Raw genomic sequence first — 21566 nt, 5'->3', positions numbered from 1 at the left:
AGCTTATGCAAAATAGTGAGACCCTCATCTTTACAAAGAAAACAAAATTAGCCAGCCATGGTGGTGTGTGCCTTATTCCCAACTACTAGGAAGGCTGAGGTGGGAGGATCACTTGAGCACAGGAGGTGGAGACTGCAGTGAGCTGTGATTACACCTGGGTGATACAGCAGGACCCTGTCTCCAAAAAAAAAAAAAAAAAAAGAAAAAGGACATTATTGGGACAATTGCAAAATTTGAATAAGTATTTTAGATTAGAAAACAGAAAATAATATTATAAGACTGAGATGGGTGGATTGCTTGAGATCAGGAGTTTGAGGCCAGGCTGGGTAACATAATGAGACTCCCATGTCTACAAAAATAATAGCTGGGTATGGTGGCACATGCCTGTAGTTCCAACTACTTGGGAGGGTGAGGTAGGAGGATCACTTGAGCTTGGGATGTGGAAGCTGCAGTGAGCCATGATCATGCCACTGCACTCCACCCAGGGCAACATTGTGAGACCCTGTCTCAGAAAAAAGAAAACAGTATTATATTAATATTAAATTTATGATTTTGATTATTATTCTCAGTTAGGTAAGAGACTGTCCATATTCTTAGGAAATACACACTGAAGTATTTAGGAGTCAAGGGCCAAGATATCTGCAACTTACTCTAAAATGGAAAAAAACTATATATGGGGATAATGCTAAAATGAATGTAGTAATATATAAAGCAATAGGGGAATCTGGGGAAAGGATAAATGAGAGTTATTTGGACTCTTCTTTCAACTTTTCTACTAGTTTGAAATTATTTCAATTTAAAAAGTAACAGGGAATATTTTAAAATGTTTGCAAGAACATGTAGGAGAATGCCCTAGATCACTGTTCTTTTGGAGTATAGGATTTTCAAATTCACATACAAAACACCAAACAGGCCAGGCGCAGTGATTCACAGCTGTAATCCCAGCACTTTGGGAGGCCAAGGTGGGCGGATCACTTGAGATCAGGAGTTCAAGACCAGCCTGAGCAACATGGTGAAACCCCATCTCTACTAAAAATACAAAAATTAGCTGGGTGTGGTGGCGCATGCCGGTAATCCCAGCTACTCAGGAGGCTGAGGCAGGAGAATCACTTGAACCTGGGAGGCGGAGGTTGCAGTGAGCGAAGATCATGGCATTGCCTTCCAGCCTGGGCGAAAGAGTGAGATTCTGTCTCAAAAAAAAAAAAAACAAAAAAAAACAAAACCATAACTGAAAGAATAATACATTTGAGTAGAGTAAAATGACAAATTTATGTGTACAGTAAAGAACTCTATGTAAGTGGAGTTAAAAGATAAACAACAATGAGAAAATATTTGCTATGGTTCAAATTAGTATCCAGAATATCTGTATATCTATCTATCTAAAAAAAAAGAAACTGCAAATGAGCAAAGAGAAAAATCAGCAAAGGATATAAATAGCTGAGTCACAGGCGAAAGTAACAAGCTCAGGAAAAGGTGACCAACTGCACTAGGAGTTAGGGAGAAAACAAAATAAAATAACAATAGTATACCATTCACACTAATTCAGATGATTATCCAAAATTATACAATTTGGTAATACCTATTGTTGAAAGGATGAACGAAAGGGGACTTTCTTAATTAGTTTATCTATCTGGAGATTGTCTAACAAAATCTAGTAAAGCTGAAGGCCTGCAGTTGGATGCCTATGTGATTCCATCTTTAGGTCTGTGCCCTGGATCATTGCCAAAGGAACAGGTAGAGTCGTGCATTGCAGCATTGTTGGTCACTAGTGGAAAATCGGAAACAACCTAATTGTCATCAACAGATGACAGCAGATAAACAATTTGTGGTGTAATCATACAATGCATTTAAAATTAATGAACTCTACATGTGTCAATGTGTAGAAATCTCAATAACAGAATTTTATTATTATTATTTTTGAGACAGAGTTTTGCTCTGCTGCCCAGGCTGGAGTACAGTGGTGTAATCTCATGGGATTACAGGTGTGAGCCATGGCACCCAGCCTCAATAACAGAATCTTAGGCGAAAAAAGCAAGAAGCAGAAATGTAGTGTAAAATTTATAAACACAGAAACAATAATGGATATTTTTCATTGAATAGAAAAGGATATACAGTCCCTGCCCTGGAGGAATTTGGGGGCATTGAAAGAAGTGTCAAGTAAACAGGTGATTCCAATGTAGTACGATGAAAACCACAATTAGAATGGACACCAAATACAGATGGAGGTGGCAAGAAGAAGGTGAAAAAACATATTGAAGAAATGGCAGAAGCTTCCATGCCCCTCTCCCATGCTGAATCAAGTCCTGAAAGACAAGAAGGGGTTACTTAGATGAAAGAAAGGAAGGGAGTTTCTAGATGATAGTGTTATTTGCAAAAGCCCCAGGAAGAGAAACCGCAGAGCCTGATTTGGAAACTGCCAGTTTTCTCAGAGTTGGAGTAGATGGAGGAGGGGGCAAAGAAAGGGTTGGAGGGCATTGGTAGCTGCCCCCTGACAAAGGCTCTTCAGATCAGGCTATAAGGAGTTTCATCGCTTTCTGAAGGCGGCGGGAAGGCTAGATTATTGAAGCAGAAGAGTAACAGTTGCATCATGAATTATAAAAACGACGGCTCTGGAGGTAAGATCAGTTAGGGTTTTTTTTTTTTTTTTCTTTTTAAAGAAGAAAACCAGGCAAGAAACAATGGGATCTCAGCTGAAATAGACGAGGTGGTGACTGAGAGATAGCACCGTGTCCAACATAGGGCTTCAGGGATAGGTTAGATGTAGGTGTCACGAGAGGATTTGAGGAGGTTCCTGGCCTGGCTGTCTTGGGTGTATGATGGAGTGACAGGGGTTGCGTTTTGTGCCACTTGACTCCGCCCCTGGCCACCCCTGATTGGACCTTACAAGCGTTTAGTTCAAACGTAAAAATGGGCCGGCCACAGTGGCTCATACCTGTAATCCCAGCACTTTGGGAGGCAGAGGCAAGGCCAGAGGGCTGCTTGAGCCCAGGAGTTCGAGATCGGCCTGGGCAATATAGTGAGACCTTGTCTCAAAACACAAAACAAAAACAAACAAAAAACAAATATAAAAATATCCAGAGGGAAAACTGAAGGCAGTGGTTACCATTACAACGTGTTTTCGTTAGGGGTATATGTGGCCTTAGATTCATCGTGAACTTTTATAAAATAAAAGCTGATTTTCTATGCAACGTAGGAAATCATCGACTTGTGTAACATCTCAGTAAGCACACGGACGTCATATTATTTTCTGTATTTTGCTGTATGTTTGAACCACATAGCAAAAGAATATTGGCGACAAGAATTGGAAAAGCAAGAAGTACATACAAGAAAGGCTCTGCTCTCTATAAAGGGGTTAAACCAGAAAGCGGCGGGGGCAGGAAACAGTGTGACGGTCAGTCTTTGTGTGTGCACACTGCGCGTGCAGACAGGAGACTCCTCGGGAGACCAGGACCTGGCTGTGTGCGGTGGGGGGGTAAAGGGAGTGGAGGGGAGCTGGGGCGGGGGAGGAGGTGCGCGCCGCGGAAGTCTCCCCACCCCCGCCCCTGATCACTTCCCTTCCCCCCGCCCCTCCTCCCTCCGTGACGCCGCCTCCCGTCTCCAGGTAACGTGGGGGCCAAACAACGCGGCCGGAAGGCGGCCGCTGCCGGCCGGGCCTTCTCTTCTGGGACCCCTGATTTTCGGACACTGAGCGCCATGCCCTTGCCTCTGCTGCCGGGCAACAGCTTCAACCGCAACGTGAGTAGGCAAGGCGTCGAGTAGGCAAGGCGTCCGAGGTCACAGCTTCCTGCTGGAGGCTGGGGTCTAGGCAGGGTCGTCCTGGCCGCGTCCGCGGACTCTCCTGGAGGCCCCCTGCTGCTGCCCTGGGTTAGTTACAACTTGGACCAAACTTTATAGGCCTCTTCTCCCATCTCCAAATGCATCTGAATGTTTTTCCTAATTTAGAAACATATATAGAGTCCTTATAGGTGGCAGGACCCTCCAAGGTAACGAATCATAGTGATGATAACCATTGAGCGTTTAATGTGTGTCAGGTGCTGTGCTTTAATCACCTCATGCAGCATCCAATATCCCAGCAGCCCTTTGAATTAGGTAGTTTTTTCCCCCATTTTACTATTGAGGTAACTGAGGCACAGAGCTACACAGTCTCATCGGTGAAGCTGGGTTTCTTTCAAGCAACCTTATCTCCACAGCCCAGAAGCCTAATCATTAGCCCCGGTATCCTGTGTGAAAAAAAAGTTATCGTTTCAATTATCAAATCGAAGAAATCCGGCACTATAAAGAGGGGTAGGTGGCAGATAAGAGTTGTATCAGCCTGTAAAGTTTACTCCCAAACTTTATAGAGACAGGCACACAAACATGGAGGGATTTTTTTTCTCTATTTAGAAGTGGGAGGGACCATTTCTTTTTTTCTTTTTGAGATGGAGTCTTGCTGTGTTGCCCAGGTTAGAGTGCAGTGGGGCGATCTCGGCTCACTGCGGCCTCCGCCTCCCGAGTTGAAGCGATTCTTCTGCCTCAGCCTCCCGAGTAGCTGGGATTACAGGCGCCCGCCACCACACCTGGCTAATTTTTGTATTTTTAGTAGAGATGGGGGTTTCACCATGTTGGCCAGGCTGGCCTTGAACTCCTGACATCAAGTGATCCACCCGCCTCGGCCTCCCAAATTGCTGGGATTACAGGCTGAGCCACGGCGCCTGCCCTGGAAGGGTCCATTTCAAAAGAAGATGAAGGTACAGAATACAGCAACACAACACAAAAATCCCCGAGCATGAAAGAACTTTTGCCAATAAATACCACCTCATTTAAACAACAGCAGGAAAATAATTCAGGCTTTTGTTTACACTGTTTACTACTCTTTACTTGGGTCTCCCAGCTATGTCTGCAGGAGAAGGCAATTCCCAATTAGACAAGAGGGAATTAGATGGAGTCACTCAAGGCAATTGTGTAAACCTTTGATAACTTTAGCAAGCAGACAGCAGATTGAAGTTTTTGGCTTTATAGTTTCCGAACAGTGTCTGCAGCTAAGTCGTTGGTCCTAAAGTACCACTTTTCTTTGTAGCTTCAGGCCATTGAATTCTGACCCCCACACATCTGGTGAGTCCAACTTTGAACACTGATTTGTGCATTTGTTGGTTGATGGGTAGAGGTTGGCCTTCTAGCATTGCATTGCCCTTTGGTAAGTATAAGCCAGCCACACAAATAAGAAATGCCCCTGAGAGACGGGGCATAAAAACATTCCAGAAGTAAAGAAGCATGTTGTGTAAAAGTAATTTTAATTAAACAATGATAGTAAAGCCTACAGCTTTTTGCCCAGCAACACTTCTGATTACCAATCCCCACCTCCTGCAGAAGTATCATAGCTCTTACGTGCAGTGATTAAGGATGGGAAGGAAAAACAGTGGTTGGATGGGTTATTTTTAAATCTGTAAGGTTCTGAGTGTGTTTTTGCTTTTTAAAACACGTTTAAAATGTGAAGTACAACACATATGCAGAAAGAGGCACAATGGATGATCACAAAATGAACATCAAGAAATTAAATATGGGGGGCTGGGCGCAGTGGCTCATACCTGTAATCTCAGTGGGAGACGATGGTGGGAGGATCCCTTGAGCACAGGCATTCAGGACCAGCATGGGCAATATAGTAAGACCTCGTCTCTACAAAAATTTAAAATAATTAGCCAAGTGTGGTGGCACATGCCTGTAGTCCTAGCTACTCTGGAGGCCAAGGTGGGAGAGTCACTTGAGCCTGGGAGGTCGAGGCTGCAGTGAGCCATGATTGCACCACTGTACTCCAGCCTGGGCAACAGAGCCAGACCCTGCCTCTAAATAAATAAATAAACAAAATATTACCAGTTCTCCAAAAATACCCCTCTTGACTGGGGTTGCCAGATTTAGCAAATAAAAAGACACATCTCAAATATTTCATGGAGCCTCTTTATGAGAAAGTATTATTTGTTGTTTACCAAATTTAACTGAGCATCTTGTATTTTATGTGACTACCTATACACTTTCTGTACATTATACCTTCTACTCTGCAAATGTAACCACTGTCCTGGCTCCTATCACTGTAATTAGGCTTTGCTTGCCTTTGAAACTTTTATCAATGGAAATGTTTGGTGTTTATTCTTTTATGACTGGCTTTTTTAGCTCAACATTATATTCGTTAGATTTGTCCATGTGGCTGTCTGTAGAGGTAGTTTGTACATTTTTATTACTCTGTAGTATTGCATTGTATGATTTTCACAACATTTATATATACATTTTAGTCTTGATAAATATTTGGCTTGTTTAGGGTTGTTAAGAATAGTTTTACTGTGACTATTTTTGTTCATGTCTTTTGGTAGGATTGCTAGATCACACAGTATTCATATGTTCAGCTTGCTGTCAAAGTGATTATACTACTTAAATTCCCACCAGCATTTTCTGTTCCTGTCGCTCCACATTCTAACACTTGGTATTGTTAGTCTTTTCAATTTTTTGGATATTTTGGTTGGTGGGTGTAGCAACTCTTTGTAGTTATAATCTGCACTTCCTGATTTCTAATGAAATTGAGCATGTTTTACACGTTTGTTGGTCATTTGTATGACCATTTATTGGTCACTGCTTTTTTTTTTTATGATGAGGTTTCACTCTGTTGCCCAGGCTGGAGTGCAGTGGTGCGATCTCGGCTCACTGCAACCTCCCCTTCCGGGTTCAGGCGATTCTCCTGCCTCAGCCTTTCGAGTAGCTTGGATTACAGGTATGCGCCACCGTGCCTGGTTAATTTTTTTTTTTTTTTTTTTGTATTTTTAGTAGAGACGGGGTTTCACCATGTTGGCTAGGCAGGTCTTGAACTCCTGACCTCAAGCGATCCTCCTGCTTCAGCCTCCCAAAGTGCTGGGATTGCAGGCGTGAGTCACCACGTGTGGCTTTATTTGTATGACCATTTATTGGTCACTACTTTTTTGTGTAATACCTACTTATCTCTTGCCTAATTTTTACTGGGTTGTCTGCCTATTTCTTTGTGATTTGTAGAAGTTCTGTATAAATTTTGGATATCTTCTTGTTTGTAGTTGGACTTTTCCCTCTCCTAATGATGTTTTTGATGAATAATTTTTGGAAAGATTACTTTATGTCTCTGCAGAGCCACCTTTGTCAAAAATCAAGCATCCATCTACGTGTGGGTCTATTTCTAGGCTCATGAGTACTTAGAACATTTATTTACTTTATGCCTGAGAGCAATGGGAGTGTGTGTGTGTGTGTGTGTGTGTGTGTGTGTGTGTGTGTGTAATAGAGAACGACAGTATGCTTATTATGTCACCTTGGAATGTCATTCAACAAGTCAGTATTTATTTATTGAGTATCCTAGTATGTGCCAAAATTAGGTGGCTGCATTTAGAAAATTGTTACTCTAGCCTTGGATTACAGGCACCCGCTGCCATGCCTGGCTAATTTTATATTTTTAGTAGAGCTGGGGTTTCTCCATGTTGGTCAGGCTGGTCTCGAACTCCCAATCTCAGGTGATTCGCCTGCCTCAGCTTCCCAAAGTGCTGGGATTACAGGCATGAGCCACTATGTCTTGCCCTTTTTTTTTTTTTTAAGGCATAAATAAAGAAAAAGAAATGAGTGGGATAGAGTAAAGAATTAGAGTGTATTATACTTGAGACGAGTTAATTGTTTCATGGACTTGTTTGTCCTTCCTATGTGTGCTTGGGTATGTATGTGAACTGGCCTGCATTATATGCCTGTTACTGTGGTTACGCAATCAGTGTTTGAAAAACACTCATTCGAGCCACCTCCATCAATTTTTGTTTGTTTGTTTGTTTTTTGAGATACAGTCTTGCTATTTCTCCCAGGCTAAAGTGCAGTGGCACGATCACAGCTCACAGTTCACTGCATGCAGCCTCAACCTCCCAGGCTCAAGACATCCTCCCACCTCCGTTGCCCCAGTAGCTGGGACTACAGGCATGCGCCACCATGCCCAGCTAATTTTAAAAATTATTATTTGTAGAGATGGGGTCTCACTATATTGTCCAGACTGGGCAATTCTTATTTAAATTCAGATCTTCAGCTTCTTTGAAGGTCAGATCTCATCTCTCACCCTTTAGGCAGCCTCGTCAGCCTTTCTCAATATACTTTTTTAAATTTTTTGAGGTAAATTTCATGTAACATGAAATTAATCACTATTTGAAAGTATAAAATTCAGTGGAACTTAGTACATTCACACCATTGTGCGGCTATCACCTCTAACTAGTTTCAAAACATTTTTATCACCTCAAATCTCAATCTTTTTAACCTGAGGAGTCTTTGAAATGATTTTCAGGTCTTAGAGAATTCCTGCATAAAAACTATATCTATAGCCCATGGTACATTAGCACAGTCTGTGATGATAAATAAATAATTACACAAAAAGATGTTCAACATCATAGCTATTAGGGAAATAAAAATTAAAATCAAGATGAGATACCACTATATACCTGTTAAAATGACTCAAATCCAAAACACAATAGCAATTGCTTACAAGGATTTGGAATAACAGGGATTCTCACTCATTTTTGGTGGGAATGCAAAATGGTAATTTCTTATAAAGTTAAACACATACCTGCCATATGGCCAGTTCCCAATTTATGTGAAATACATAAATTCCCATAAATAATCTGGGGTTAAACTTGAAATAAGCACACATCAATTTCATTTTCAACTGGAATGAGAATATTGTAGCTATGCTAATCCAATAATAATTGTCTTTTTAAAGTAAAGAGTGGTAGTTTTCTGTGTATCTCTGGATTTCAGCCAACTTATTTACCTACTCTTTCCCTTTCTCACAAAGGGTATCACCCATAAAGCAAGTGTGAATGTAGTAGAGGAAGCTTCTGGTTGTCTTGTGGTTAAATTTCCTACATGATTTATTTTCTCTTTTTACCTTATCCAAGTAGGCGTAAAAGTTCTCTGTAGCTTCTATTATAGAGGGTGCTATTAAGGAATAGTATATGGTATATGGTATGAACAAGAGTAGTTTTCTCGCACATTTAAAACTGAAAAGGACTTTTCACCAGCTTTTTTGAGGGGAAAAAAAAAAAAAACAACAAAACAGGCAGTCTAGCTTACCTTTGTTTCCTTTTCATACATTCAAAAAACCTCTTCAGTCAGCGTAAGATAAACATGTTAAAGAATTCAAGATTATTTCCGTTTATATCTAAGATGGAATTGACTTTTTCAAAAAGTAGGCTAAGATGATTTAATTTAAATAAAGGTTGTAAATTCATTGTAATTAATGCTGTTTACAGCATGAGAATGTATTGACAATGTTACGTAATAAAGCTACTAAAACCATATGACAAAGCATTATGAGTAAAAATATAACCTAAGATACAATTTTATACAAGACTTAAAAATTAAGTTCTTTTACTGACTGACATGATTGGGCTAAAAGATAGATAGTTACAAAATTATAATCTTGATTTCTTTATATACTTGTATGTACGTAAGAGTCTTATTTTTTAAAAGCGAAAAATAAATAATTAAATGTACCTTTCCACTCTGAAATCTGTGTTTGTATTTTCTCACATAAATAATTCTGGGTCAATCTTGAAATAAGCATCTATCAGTTTCATTTTCAACTGGAATGAGAAGCTTTCTGGCCTTCTTTTTGATACTTGTTAAACAAGAAAAGCTTTGCTTGCACGTATAAGGAGTTGAAAATTATAGCAAAATGGTCATTGCTTCCCTGTGAATGGCAGGATCCTTGCTTTCATGTAATTTGTAACTGGCCATATGGTAGGTGTGTGTTTATAAGAAATTATCATTTTGTATTCCCACCAGCAATGATTGAGAATTTCTGTTATTACAAATCCTTGTGAGCAATTGGTATTGTCAGTGTTTTGGATTTTAGCCATTTTAATAGGTATATAGTGGTATTTCCTCTTTTCTCTCTTATTTTTTTTTTTTTTTTTTGAAACAGAATCTCTCTCTGTCACCCAGGCTGGAGTACAGTGGAGAGTTCTTGGCTCACTGCAACCTCTGCTTTCCGGGTTCAAGTGATTCTTCTGCCTTAGTCTCCAGAGTAGCTGGGATTACAGGCATGTGCTACCATGCCTATCTAATTTTTGTATTTTTGGTAGAGACAGGGTTTTACCATGTTGGCCAGGCTGGTCTTGAACTCCTCCTGACCTCAGGTGATCCACCCACCTTGTCCTCCCCAAGTGCTGGGATTACAGGCCTGTGCTGGGATTACTCTGCTCAGCTTGGTATCTCCTCTTGATTTTCATTTTTATTTCCCTAATGGCTACGATGTTGAACATCTTTTTATGTGCTTATTTGCCATCTGTATATCCCCTTTGGTGAAATGCCTTCTACTCATTTTTAATTGTGGTATTTCCTTACCGCTGAGTTTTGAAGGTAATTTTTAATATATTCTGGATACAAGTTGGATGCAAGTCCATTATTGAATGTACAATCTGTAAATATTTAGTTCCAGTCTATGGCTTGAATTTTTATTCTCTTAAAGCAAGGCTAAAAAATATGTACATATATTTAAGGATAAAATATAACATGAGTTCAAAAACTATTATTTCCAATGCAAATTAAGGAGTATGGGTTTTTATTTAACTTCTTTGATTTTATATATTTACATGAAATCTTGCTTCATAAGTACATTAACTTAATTACTTATCCTAACATAAATAAAAATGTACAACCATATAATAATTTTGTATTAATAATTATTATTAACAATTTGAGTTTTGAAAATAGTTTAAGATTTCTTTGTAGCTATTTCTGTTGTGAGTGTATATCCCACCGGGAACGTACTGTCAAATTACTTGGTTTTAATTTCATTTAAATTATTGCTGTCAATATGGTTAAATCACCAATTCAGTGTCCAGTTAGGTTCATTTGTTTCATGGTGTTTTTGATTCTGAACTTTAAAAAAGTATTTGTATGGTTTCAAAGTCAAATTTGCAAAGTAAGTTACTTTCAGAGAGGTCTAGCTTTTTTCCCTGTCTCTTCAATCTTATTCTCTCCCTCTCTCCATAATAACTTAAAAAAAAAAAAAACTCTATTTAGTTTGGGGTTATCCTCTTTCTCTTCCTCCTTCTCTTCTTTCTTTTTTTTTTTTTCTAGATTTTTAAAACAGTAAATTGTTAAATATATTCACATGTTCCCCTTTTATTAAATAAGTAGTAGCATACTCTATACGTTCTCTTGAACCTTCCTTTTTTCATTTTAACAATATATCTTGGATATCACTTCATAGTGGTATATGAGGCTCTTCCTCATTTCTTTTTGCAGTTACATAGTACTCCATTGTGTAGACTTAACAATGGTTTATTCAACCCATCCGATTTTGATGTACAGCTATATTATTTCCAGTCTTGTTATTATCGAATAATGTTGCAATAAATAGCCAAAGTGTGCTTCAAAAGACACTATCAAAAAAGTGAAAATGCAGACCACAGTATGGGAGGAAATATTTATAAAGCATATTATCTGATAAGGGACTAGATTCAGAATATATAAAGAACTCTCAAAGGCCGGGCGCGGTGGCTCAAGCCTGTAATCCCAGCACGTTGGGAGGCCGAGGTGGGTGGATCACGAGGTCAAGAGATCGAGACCATCCTGGTCAACATGGTGAAACCCCGTCTCTACTAAAAAAAAAAAAAATACAAAAAATTAGCTGGGCATGGTGGTGCGTGCCTGTAATCCCAGCTACTCAGGAGGCTGAGGCAGGAGAATTGCCTGAACCCAGGAGGCGGAGGTTGCGGTGAGCCGAGATCGCGCCATTGCACTCCAGCCTGGGTAACATGAGTGAAACTCCGTCTCAAAAAAAAAAAATAAAAAAAAAAAAAAAAAAAAAAAAGAACTCTCATAACTCAATAATAAAAAGACGAATAATCCAGTTTTAGTTGTATGGGATTGCTGGGCAAACAAACCAATTGATGTCTACTATGCCAGATCACAGGATAGTTTTGCTTTAAAGATTTCTGTCAATTTGTTCCCAGTGACTATTAAAATATCCTTGAAATTACATTATTTCAGATTGGGCCTCTTACTGAAGCTGCCATCCATACTGTGGAAATAACATATTCCGTTGCTATTCCAAAATGTTCATTTGTAGTTCAGAAATTAGAGTCTCTTTGCCTATGCAGGATTCAAACACCTAATTTTGGTCACTGTGCATTCTGTACTGAACTTCATAGCTCTGTCACCTAGGGTACATTTGAGTATAAGTCACAGTGGCCGGGTGTGGTGGCTCACGCCTATAATCCCAGCACTGTGGGAGGCCCAGGCGGGTGGATCACCTGAGATCAGGAGTTTGAGACCAGCTTGGCCAACATGGTGAAACCCTGTCTCTACTAAAAATACAAAAATTAGCCGGGCATGGTGGCATGTGCCTTTAGTCCCAGCTATTCAGGAGACTGAGGCAGGAGAATCCCTTGAAGCCAGGAGGTAGAGGTTGCAGTGGGCCGAGATCGTGCCATTGCACTCCAGCCTGGGCAACAAGAGCAAGACTCTGTCTCTAAAAATAAAATAAGTTACAGAATACCTAACGATGGTTTAAGCCAAATTAATTTTCTCATATCATAAGAACTTTAGAGGTGTGACAGTTTCAGGTTTAGGCAGTAACTGATGAATGTCAAAGAACTCAGGCTCTTTTTATCTCTGCATTGTGCCATCTTCAGAATGTTGGCTTTTCTTTCTTTAGCTTGTGACCTCATAGTGGCAAAATAGTTGGCTCAGTTCCAGTCATCACAACTACATGTAAACATGTTCAAGACAAGCAGGAAGGAGAGGGAGGGAAAACAGCTCTTCTTATATCAGAAAACAAAATGTTTTTCTGGAGCCCCCCAGCAGATTCCCTCCTTCCATCTTACTTGCTAAAATTGGTGTACATGACCATCCCTTGCTATAAGGAATGCTGGGAAATTATCTTGATTTTTTTTCACCATCTACTTTTGGAGGTGGGAAAAGGAAAAGAAGGCTCAGTAGTGCTATTAATAATGGCCAACAGGCCAGGTGCAGTGGCTCATGCCTGTAATCTCAGCACTTTGGGAGGCCGAGGCAGGCAGATCATGAGGTCAAGAGTTCGAGACCAGCCTGACCAACATGATGAAACCCTGTCTCTACTAATGATAAAAAAATGTTAGCTGGGCATGGTGGTATGTACCTGTAATCCTAGCTACTCGGGAGGCTGAGGCCGGAGAATTGCTGGAACCCGGGAGGCAGAGGTTGCAGTGAGCCAAGATTGCGCCATTGCACGCCAGCCTCAGCGACATGGCGAGACGCCGTCTCAGAAAAAAAAAATATATAATAATAATAATAATGGCCAACAAACTTTGTCTGCCATACCAGCCACAGACAATACCTGTGAGTCTGGTATTGTCAGACTTAGTAGTATCTCTTTTATTACAATTTCTTTGTGTTTTAAAATTATACAAGTAACATATGAGTATGTCATCACTGTAAAAGATTCCGAGAATACTGTTCTTCCTAAACTATCTTCTTTTCGATAATGGAAAATAAGCCTAATTCTCCAGTTAATCCAGCATGTTCACACTTTGTCCTTTGGGTGTATTTTGGACTTTTCCACTAAATTATTAGTTTATTTGTCCCCTTGCCTGATAGCAGTGTAACCGGATTTGCAGCTTGGGCTCCAGGCTCCGGTTCTTGGCTTCCTTTGCTCAAAGAATCGAACAGAGAGCCTTAACCCCGCAGTGAGTGTTCCAGCTCCAAACAAGCATTTGCGGACCTAGATAGTGAGCAGCAATGCCGTTTATTGAGCAAGCGAAAGTAAAAGCTTCCACAGCATGGAAGGGTGGAAGGGAGCCCAAGAGGGTTGCCATTGCTGGCCAGGGCTGCCTGGGCTTATACCCGCAAGTAATTTTGAGTTGCGGAGTGTCTGTCCCCTAGTCCCGTCTGGGGAGAGGGCTTGTGACCATGAGTCACCTAATCTCTCCTCTGAGTTGCTGAATGTGTGCCCTTTAGTCCTGTGTAGGGAGGGCCTTGTGACCACGAGTCACCTAATCTCTCCTGGTGGTTTCTTCCTAGTTTCTGTTGAACTTGCCAGCAGTATTGGAATGTGGCTGAACAGCTAACGGATACTTTGAACACAGCCTCCTGATATAGTTTAAGTACCTGTGTTGACCTTTTCCCAAGTTAGGATTTCCAAAAGATTCCCCATTTACCCAAAAGGTCTTATTCCCTCAGTGGCATCCTTCTGCCTCTTCCCATCTAGATCCTGACCTTCCCTCAAAACTTGGCTCTAATCCCCCTCCTCATTAAAGCCTTCCCCGATCTTCTCAGCAAGAACCATCTGTGTACCTAACCTTGCATGCTCATATTGCCCATTTACTGCCTTATTTCCTGTGTTGTGTTTTGTGTTCCTTATGTGTGATCGTGGCAGTCCTCAGCTGACAAAGAAACTGTGATTCGTAGCTCTTTGGGTTGCCCTTCATGTTCTCAGTGCCTTCCTTACACAAAGCCAGTCCTTAATAGGTGATTGCCTGTTGCTGCCTCTACCTGCAGCAGCCATGATTAAAACATAGATGGGAATAAACACAGTTTGGGGGAATTATCTCTGGAATTAGTTTCCTGCTTATGTCTTCCGCTGCTGCTGTGGAACAAAATAGCTCTTATTTTAGCAATAGTGAATATAAAGGAGGAAGAAAGTCATTTGCTTTTGTGGCTTAAATAGGAGATAAGCTTCTCAGGATACACGGTTTATACAAAGCAGCCAGGGCAGCATGAAGATGTCCTTATCTAAATTGTGACTCAAAGCCCCTCTGTGGCCTCTTGTGCCATGCTGAGGGGTATTTTTCTCTCTCTCATTGGCATCCAGTTTGGGTTTTCCTGGAAGCGGCAGGTTTGTCTATGCATATTCATCAGTCAGGACTTCTAAGGAGACCATTCTCCCCACAGTGGGATTCCAGCTATGCTAATGGTACAAATGTAAAGGGATTTCTTAGGCTATTTCCTGGGGGGAGTTTATTCTGTGTCTGCAGTTGCAGAAAGGGCAGAGCCAACTTCTTGCAGAGGGGGGAATTCCCTAAAGCAAAGGGAATTGAGACGTGGGCATTTTTACACCCCTGTTACCCAGTCCCCTGGGTGCTCAAATTCTACCTGGCAACTCCGGTGTGGCAAAGTGACCAGCTTGACCAGCTAAAGACTAAACAAACTCTTTGCTTTCCTAATGATGTGTTTGACATCCCAAAGGAGGGAATGGTCAAAACCACTATGTTTTTTTTTGGGGATTGGAAGGATTAGGTCAGTTGCATGGTTTGCCTGTAATTTAGACTACCTTTCCTTCTTCACATGAATTTGGTAATTGAAAATTACTGTTCTGTCAGATTCAAGCAGAGATGTTTATTTAATCATTTACAGGTCTATTTCCATATCATTTCGGTTAGAGTTTAGTCATTTGTTGCTGAGCTCTTTTCAGATCTAAACTTTATAAAAGGCACGTGAGTAAAGACTCTCCTAGTGACCAAGGAAAGTGGACCTTCTCTTTCCTTTGTTTTAAATTGAAGTTTTTATTGAGATCATTGTAAATGAACATACATGTAGATTCACTTAAGAAAGAATACAGAGAGGTCCTGTTTACCCCTCATCCCATTTGCCCCAGTGGTAACAATTTTCTTTTCTTTTCTTTTTGTTTTTAAGATAGGGTCTTGCTCTGTCACCCAGGCTGGAGTGCAGTGGCATAATCATAGTTCACTGCACCCTCGACCTCCCTGGATTAATTGATCCTCCTGCCTCAGCCCCTTGAGTAGCCGGGACTGCAGGTGCACACCACCATGTCTGGCTAACTTTTAAAAATTATCTTTTCTAGAGTTGGGGGGAGGGTCTTGCTATGTTGCCCAGGCTGGTCTCGAACTCTTGGGCTCAAGTGATCTGTCTGCCTCGGCCCCTGGAAGTGTTGAGATTACAGGTGTGAGCCACTGTGCCCAGCTCATTTTTCAAAGCTGTAGTATAATATCACAATCAGTATCTTGACGTTGATATACTCAACTGATCTCATTCAGATTTTCCCAGCTTTACTTGAATTCATTTGTATGTTAGTATGTGTGTATTTAGTCTATACATTTCATCACATGCATAGGTTTTTGTGGCTACAACCACAGTAAAGGTACAGAAGAGTTTTATCACCACAGGGATTCCTTACGTTGCCTTTTTATAACCACACCTCCCTCCCTTCCACCAACTCCCTGGACCCTACCATTCCTAACCCCTGGCAACAATGAATCTGTTTTCCATTTCTAAAATTTTGATATTTCAAAATGTTACGTGAATGGAATCATAAAGTATGACCTTTTGGAATTTGTTTTTTCCACTTGGTGTAAGTCTCTGGGGATTTACCGAGGTTGTTGTGTGTATCAACTGTTCATTCACTTTTACTACTGAGTAGTAGTTCATGTATGTATCACAGTTTCTTTACATTTGCCTTTTGAAGGTCATTGGGACTATTTCTAGTTTTTAGCTATTATGAATAAAAATGCTGTGAACATGTATGTATAGGTTTTTGTGTGAGCATATATTTTCATTTCTCTAGGATAAGGGACCAAGAGTGCAATTGCATGTTATGTGATACTTACATGTTTAATTTTATAAAAAGACTATCAAACTATTTTTGAGAGCAAATTACCATTTTACATTCCCAACAACAATATATGAGTGACCTAGTTTTTTTGCGCCCTGGTCAGCATTTAGGTTTGTCACTATTTTTATTTTAGCTGTCTGATAGGTATGTAGTGATGTCTCATTATGGGTTTAATTGGCATTTCTCTGATGGTTAATCAATTGAATATCTTTTCTTTTTTTGGGTGGGGGAAGAAAGAAAGAAAGAGAAAAAAAAAGAATGAAAGAAAGAATAAGGAAGAGAAAGAGGGAGAGGGAACGAGAGTCTTGCTTTATTACCCAGGCTAGAATGCCGTCTAAAAATGGGTATTAAAAACCTCTTTTATGCCAATAATTGTGTTTAACCATGGAGACAGGAAGGAATAAGGGAGGAAAATAATAAACAAGCAGCCAACCAATATTTCATTTAAACCTGTGAAATGCTATGCAATTACCAAGGCATGATTTACTCCCAGTTATGTAGTCACTTTTAGAGTAGGTGTGATGCGGTGCTGAGAAGAATGTATGTTTTGTGGATTTGGGGTGGAGAGTTCTGTAAATGTTTATTAAGTTTACTTGTTCCAGGTCTGAGTTCAAGTCCTGAATATCCTTGTTAATTTTCTGCCTCGTTGATCTGTCTAATATTGACAATGTGATGTTAAGTCTCCCACTATTATTGTGTGGGAGTCTAAGTCTCTTTATAAGTCATTAAGAACTTGCGTTATGTATCTGGGTGCTCCTGTATTGGGTGCATACATATTTAGGATCGTTAGCTCTTCTTGTTGCATTGATCCTTTTACCATTATGTAATGTCCTTCTTTGTCTCTTTTGATCTTTGTTGCTTTAAAGTCTATTTTATCAGAGGCGAGAATTGCAACTCCTGCTTTTTATTTATTTATTTATTTTTGCTCTCCATTGGGTTGGTAAATCTTCCTCCATCCCTTTGTTTTGAGTCTTTGTGTATCCTTGCATGTGAGATGGGTCTGGATGCAGCATACCGATGGGTTTTGGCTTTTTATCCAATTTGCCAGTCTGTGTCTTTTGATTGGGGCATTTAGTCCATTTACATTTAGGATTAATATTAATATATGTGAGTTTAATACTGCCATTTAATGCTAGCTGGCTGTTTTGCCCATTAGTTGATGTAGATTCTTCATTATGTTGATGCGCTTAACCTTTTGGTATATTTTTGGAATGGCTGTTACTGGTTGTTCCTTGCTATGTGTAGTGCTTCTTTCAGAAGCTCTTGTAAAGCAGGCCTGGTGGTGATGAAATCTCTGAGTACTTGCTTGTTCACAAAAGATTTTATTTTTCCTTCGCTTATGAAGCTTAGTTTGGCTGGATATGAAATTCTGGGTTGAAAGTTCTTTTCTTTAAGGATGTTGAATATTGGCCCCCACTCTCTTCTGGCTTGTAGGGTTTCTGCTGAGAGATCTGCTGTGAGTCTGATAGGCTTCCCTTTGTGGGTAACCTGACCATTCTCTCTCGCTGCCCTTAGCAGTTCCTCCTTCATTTCAACCCTGGTGAATCTGACGATTATGTGCCTTGGGGTTGCTCTTCATGAGGAATATCTTTGTGGTGTTCTCTGTATTACCTGGAGTTGAATATTGTCCTGCCTTGCTAGGTTGGGAAAGTTTTCCTGAATAATATCCTGAAGAATATTTTCCAGCTTGGATTCGTTCTCTTCGTTACATTCAGGTACACCTATCAAACGTAGATTAGGTCTTTTCACATAGTCCCATATTTCTTGGAGACTTTGCTCATTCCTTTTTACCCTTTTTTCTCTAATCTTGTCTTCTCGTTTTATTTCATTGAGTTGGTCCTCGACCTCTGATATCCTTTCTTCTGCTTGGTCAATTTGACTGTTAAAACTTGTGCATACTTTGCGAAGTTCTTGTATTGTGTTTTTCAACTCCATTAATTCACTTATAATCCTCTCTAAATTGTCTATTCTCGTTAGCATTTCGTCAAACCTTTTTTCAAAGTTCTTAGTTTCTTTGCATTGCATTAGAACTTGTTCTTTTAGCTCACAGAATTTTCTTATTATCTACCTTCTGAAGCCTGATTCTGACAATTCATCACACTCATTCTCCATCAGGCCTTGTTCCCTTGCTGATGAGGAGCTGTGATCCCCTGAAGGAGGAGAGGCATTCTGATTTCACATGTTTTCAGCCTTTTTGCGCTGGTTTCTTCCCATCTTTGTGGATTTATCCACCTGTCATCTTTGTAATTGCTGACTTTCGGATTGGGTCTCTGAGTGGACGTCCAACTTGTTGGTGATGATGTTATTTCTGTTTCTTTGTTTTCCTTCAGTGGATGCCCCTCCCCCACAGAGCTGGACCTTCCCGGGTTCAGCTGTATTTGCTGTGAAACTCTCAACCATCAGCATTTCCAATTGCTGTTTTTTGTGGGGTGGGACCAGCCGAGCCCGATCACCTGGCTCCCTGCCTCAGAGCCCCCTTTTTTTCTTTTCCTAATTGAATGGTCGATTCTCTCCCAGGTGCCCCAGTCGCCCTCTGAAAAGGTGCCTGGATCTATGCAATTTCCTATGCGGCAACCACGCTGGCCGAAACAGCGGCCCTGAGATTCGTGGTGCTTTTCTGCCCGGGAATCTCCTGGTCTGGCTCCCTGCTTCAGTCCCCCTTTCAATCAGCTGAATGGGCGACTCTGCCTTCCTGGAGCTCCAAACACCAACCAAAAGGGTACCCAGTCCCACATACTCCACACTGAGAACCGCCGTGCATGGATGCTGGCAAATCAGCCACGCGGGCCAAAAGAGTCACGCTGGAGGTCCGTGGGGCTCCTCCGCTGGGAATCTCCTGGACCGTGGGCAACGAAAATTCGTCTCAAAGTCTGGTGTCCCCCTGCGCCTTCACTGGGAGCTGCAATCCTGAGCTACTGCTAAATGGCCATCTTGGATCTCTCTCCTGAATATCTTTTCATGTGCTTATTTGTAATCTGTATATCCACCTAAGTGAAATGTCTGTTTATGTATTTTGCTCATTTCTAACTGGATTGTTTTTTACTGTTTTTTTTTTTTAATTTTTTTTTTTTTTTTTTTTTGGCAGAGTCTCACTTTGTTGCCCAGGCTAGAGTACAGTGGCATGATCTTGGCTTACAGGAACCTCTGCCTCTCAGGTTTAAGTGACTCTCATGCCTGAGCCTCCCAAGTAGTTGGGATTACAGGGAAGAACCACTGTGTCCAGCCTTGTTTTTTTTTTTTTTTTTTTCACTGTTTTGAGAATTCTTTATGCATTCTGGATACTAGTTCTTTGAGATGTGGTGTGCACATATTTCCTCCCAGTCTATGGCTTATCTTTTCATCCTGTTAACAGTGTTTTTTGTAGAGCCAAAGTTTCTAATTTTGATAAGGCCTAATCTATCACATTTTTCTTTTATGAGTTATGCTTTTGGTGTCAAGTTTAAGGACTCTCTGCCTAGCCCTGTATCATGAAGATTGTCTCCTGTGGTAGTTTATTTTGAGACAGGGTCTCATTTTGTTGCCCAAGCTGGAATGCAGTGGCATAATCTTGGCTCACTGCAGCTTCAACCTCCCAGGTTCAAGCAGTCCTTCTGCCTCAACCCCCCAATTGCTGAGACAACAGGTGTGCACCACCATGCTAGGCTATAATTTTTTTTTTTTGGTATGTTTTTGTCGAGACAGGGTTTCACCGTGTTGCCTAGGCTTGTCTCAAACTCCTGCGCTCAAGAGATTCACCTGCTTCAGCCTCCCACAGTGCTAAGATTATAGTTGTGAGCCACTGCGCCTGGCCTCCTGTGCTGCTGTTGTTGCTTTTTTCCCTAAAGGATTTATTTATTTAGTTTTGCATTTTATATTTAAGTCTGTGATCTGCTGGGCATGATGGCTCATGTCTATAAGCCCAGCATTTTGGAAGGCTGAGGTGGAAGGATTGCTTGAGGCCAGGAGTTTAAGACCAGCCTCGGCAACATAAGGAGACTTTGACTCTACAAAAATAATAATACAAAAAAGCTTGGTGTGGTGTTGTGCACCTGTGGTCCCAACTACTTGGGAGGCTGAGATGGGAGGATGGCTTAGGCCTAAGAGGTGGAGGCTGCAGTGAGCTGTGGTCACACTACTGTATTCCATTCTGGGGGACAGTGTTTGACCCTGTCTCAAAAAAAAAAAATTAAAAAAGCCTGTTAAAACTTAAAAGCCTAATTAATTTAAAAGGCTTTTAAGTTAATTTTTATATAAGTTGTGAGATCTAGGTTGTGATGAACTTTTTTGGCCTATGGATGTCCGGTTGCTCAAGCACCATCTGTTGTAAAGGCTATCCTTCCATTGAATTGCTTTTGAATCTTTACAAAACCATTTGAGCATATTTGTGTGGGTTGCCTTTGAGTTGTCTGTTTCATTGATCATTGTGTCTATCCCTGTGCCATTGCCACACAGTTTTTATTACTATAGCTGTATAGTAAACCTTAATATCAGGTTCAGTGATTCCTCCCATTTTATTTTTGTTTGTCAAGGTTATTTGTCTTTTTTTAATTTTTCCTTATATATAAAGAAAATTTCTCTTTAGATTGTTTAATCTTTTTCTGCTAAAAAAAAAAAAAGATAGCTTTTAGAGACTTCATGCATTGGTTTGTAATGCTTTCTCTTGCAAGTAATGGAATACCTGACCAATAGTGGTTTAAACAAGCAGGGATTTTTTTTTTTTTTTTTTCACTAAGCAGGAAGTCTGGAAGTGTTACCAGTGGAGGGTGTCCAGGTTCTTGGCATCTTGAACAAAGAATTGGACAAAATGCACAAACAAAGCAAGGAAAGAATGAAGCAGCAAAAGTAGAGATTTATTGAAAATGAAAGTACAGTGTGGACCAGGTGGAGCATAGGGGCTCAAGAGCCCCTTTACAGAATTTTCTGGGGTTGAAATACCCTCTAGAGGTTTCCCATTGGTTACTGGATGTAGACCCTATCAAGTAATAGTGGCCTGCAATCAGTTTGATTGGTTGCATAA

The 21566-nt window shown here is 40.6% G+C and overlaps 1 protein-coding gene across 2 annotated transcripts in view; it reads left to right on the top strand.

The window, feature by feature from the left end:
- Nucleotides 1-3457: 3457 nt before the first annotated feature.
- Nucleotides 3458-21566, top strand: part of EFHC2 (EF-hand domain containing 2) — a 194246-nt gene continuing 176137 nt past the window's right edge. For both annotated transcript variants that reach the window (XM_032258551.1, XM_032258550.1), the window contains exon 1: nt 3458-3735. In XM_032258551.1, the coding sequence (XP_032114442.1) occupies nt 3694-3735 (42 nt within the window). In that variant the 5' untranslated portion in view covers nt 3458-3693. The remainder of the gene's footprint in view (nt 3736-21566) is intronic.

Source organism: Sapajus apella, unplaced genomic scaffold (assembly GCF_009761245.1).
Source record: "Sapajus apella isolate SASKATOON/1434 unplaced genomic scaffold, GSC_monkey_1.0 scaffold103, whole genome shotgun sequence".
Taxonomy (NCBI): Eukaryota; Metazoa; Chordata; class Mammalia; order Primates; family Cebidae; genus Sapajus; species Sapajus apella.
This window is presented reverse-complemented; position numbering and strand designations above follow the sequence as displayed.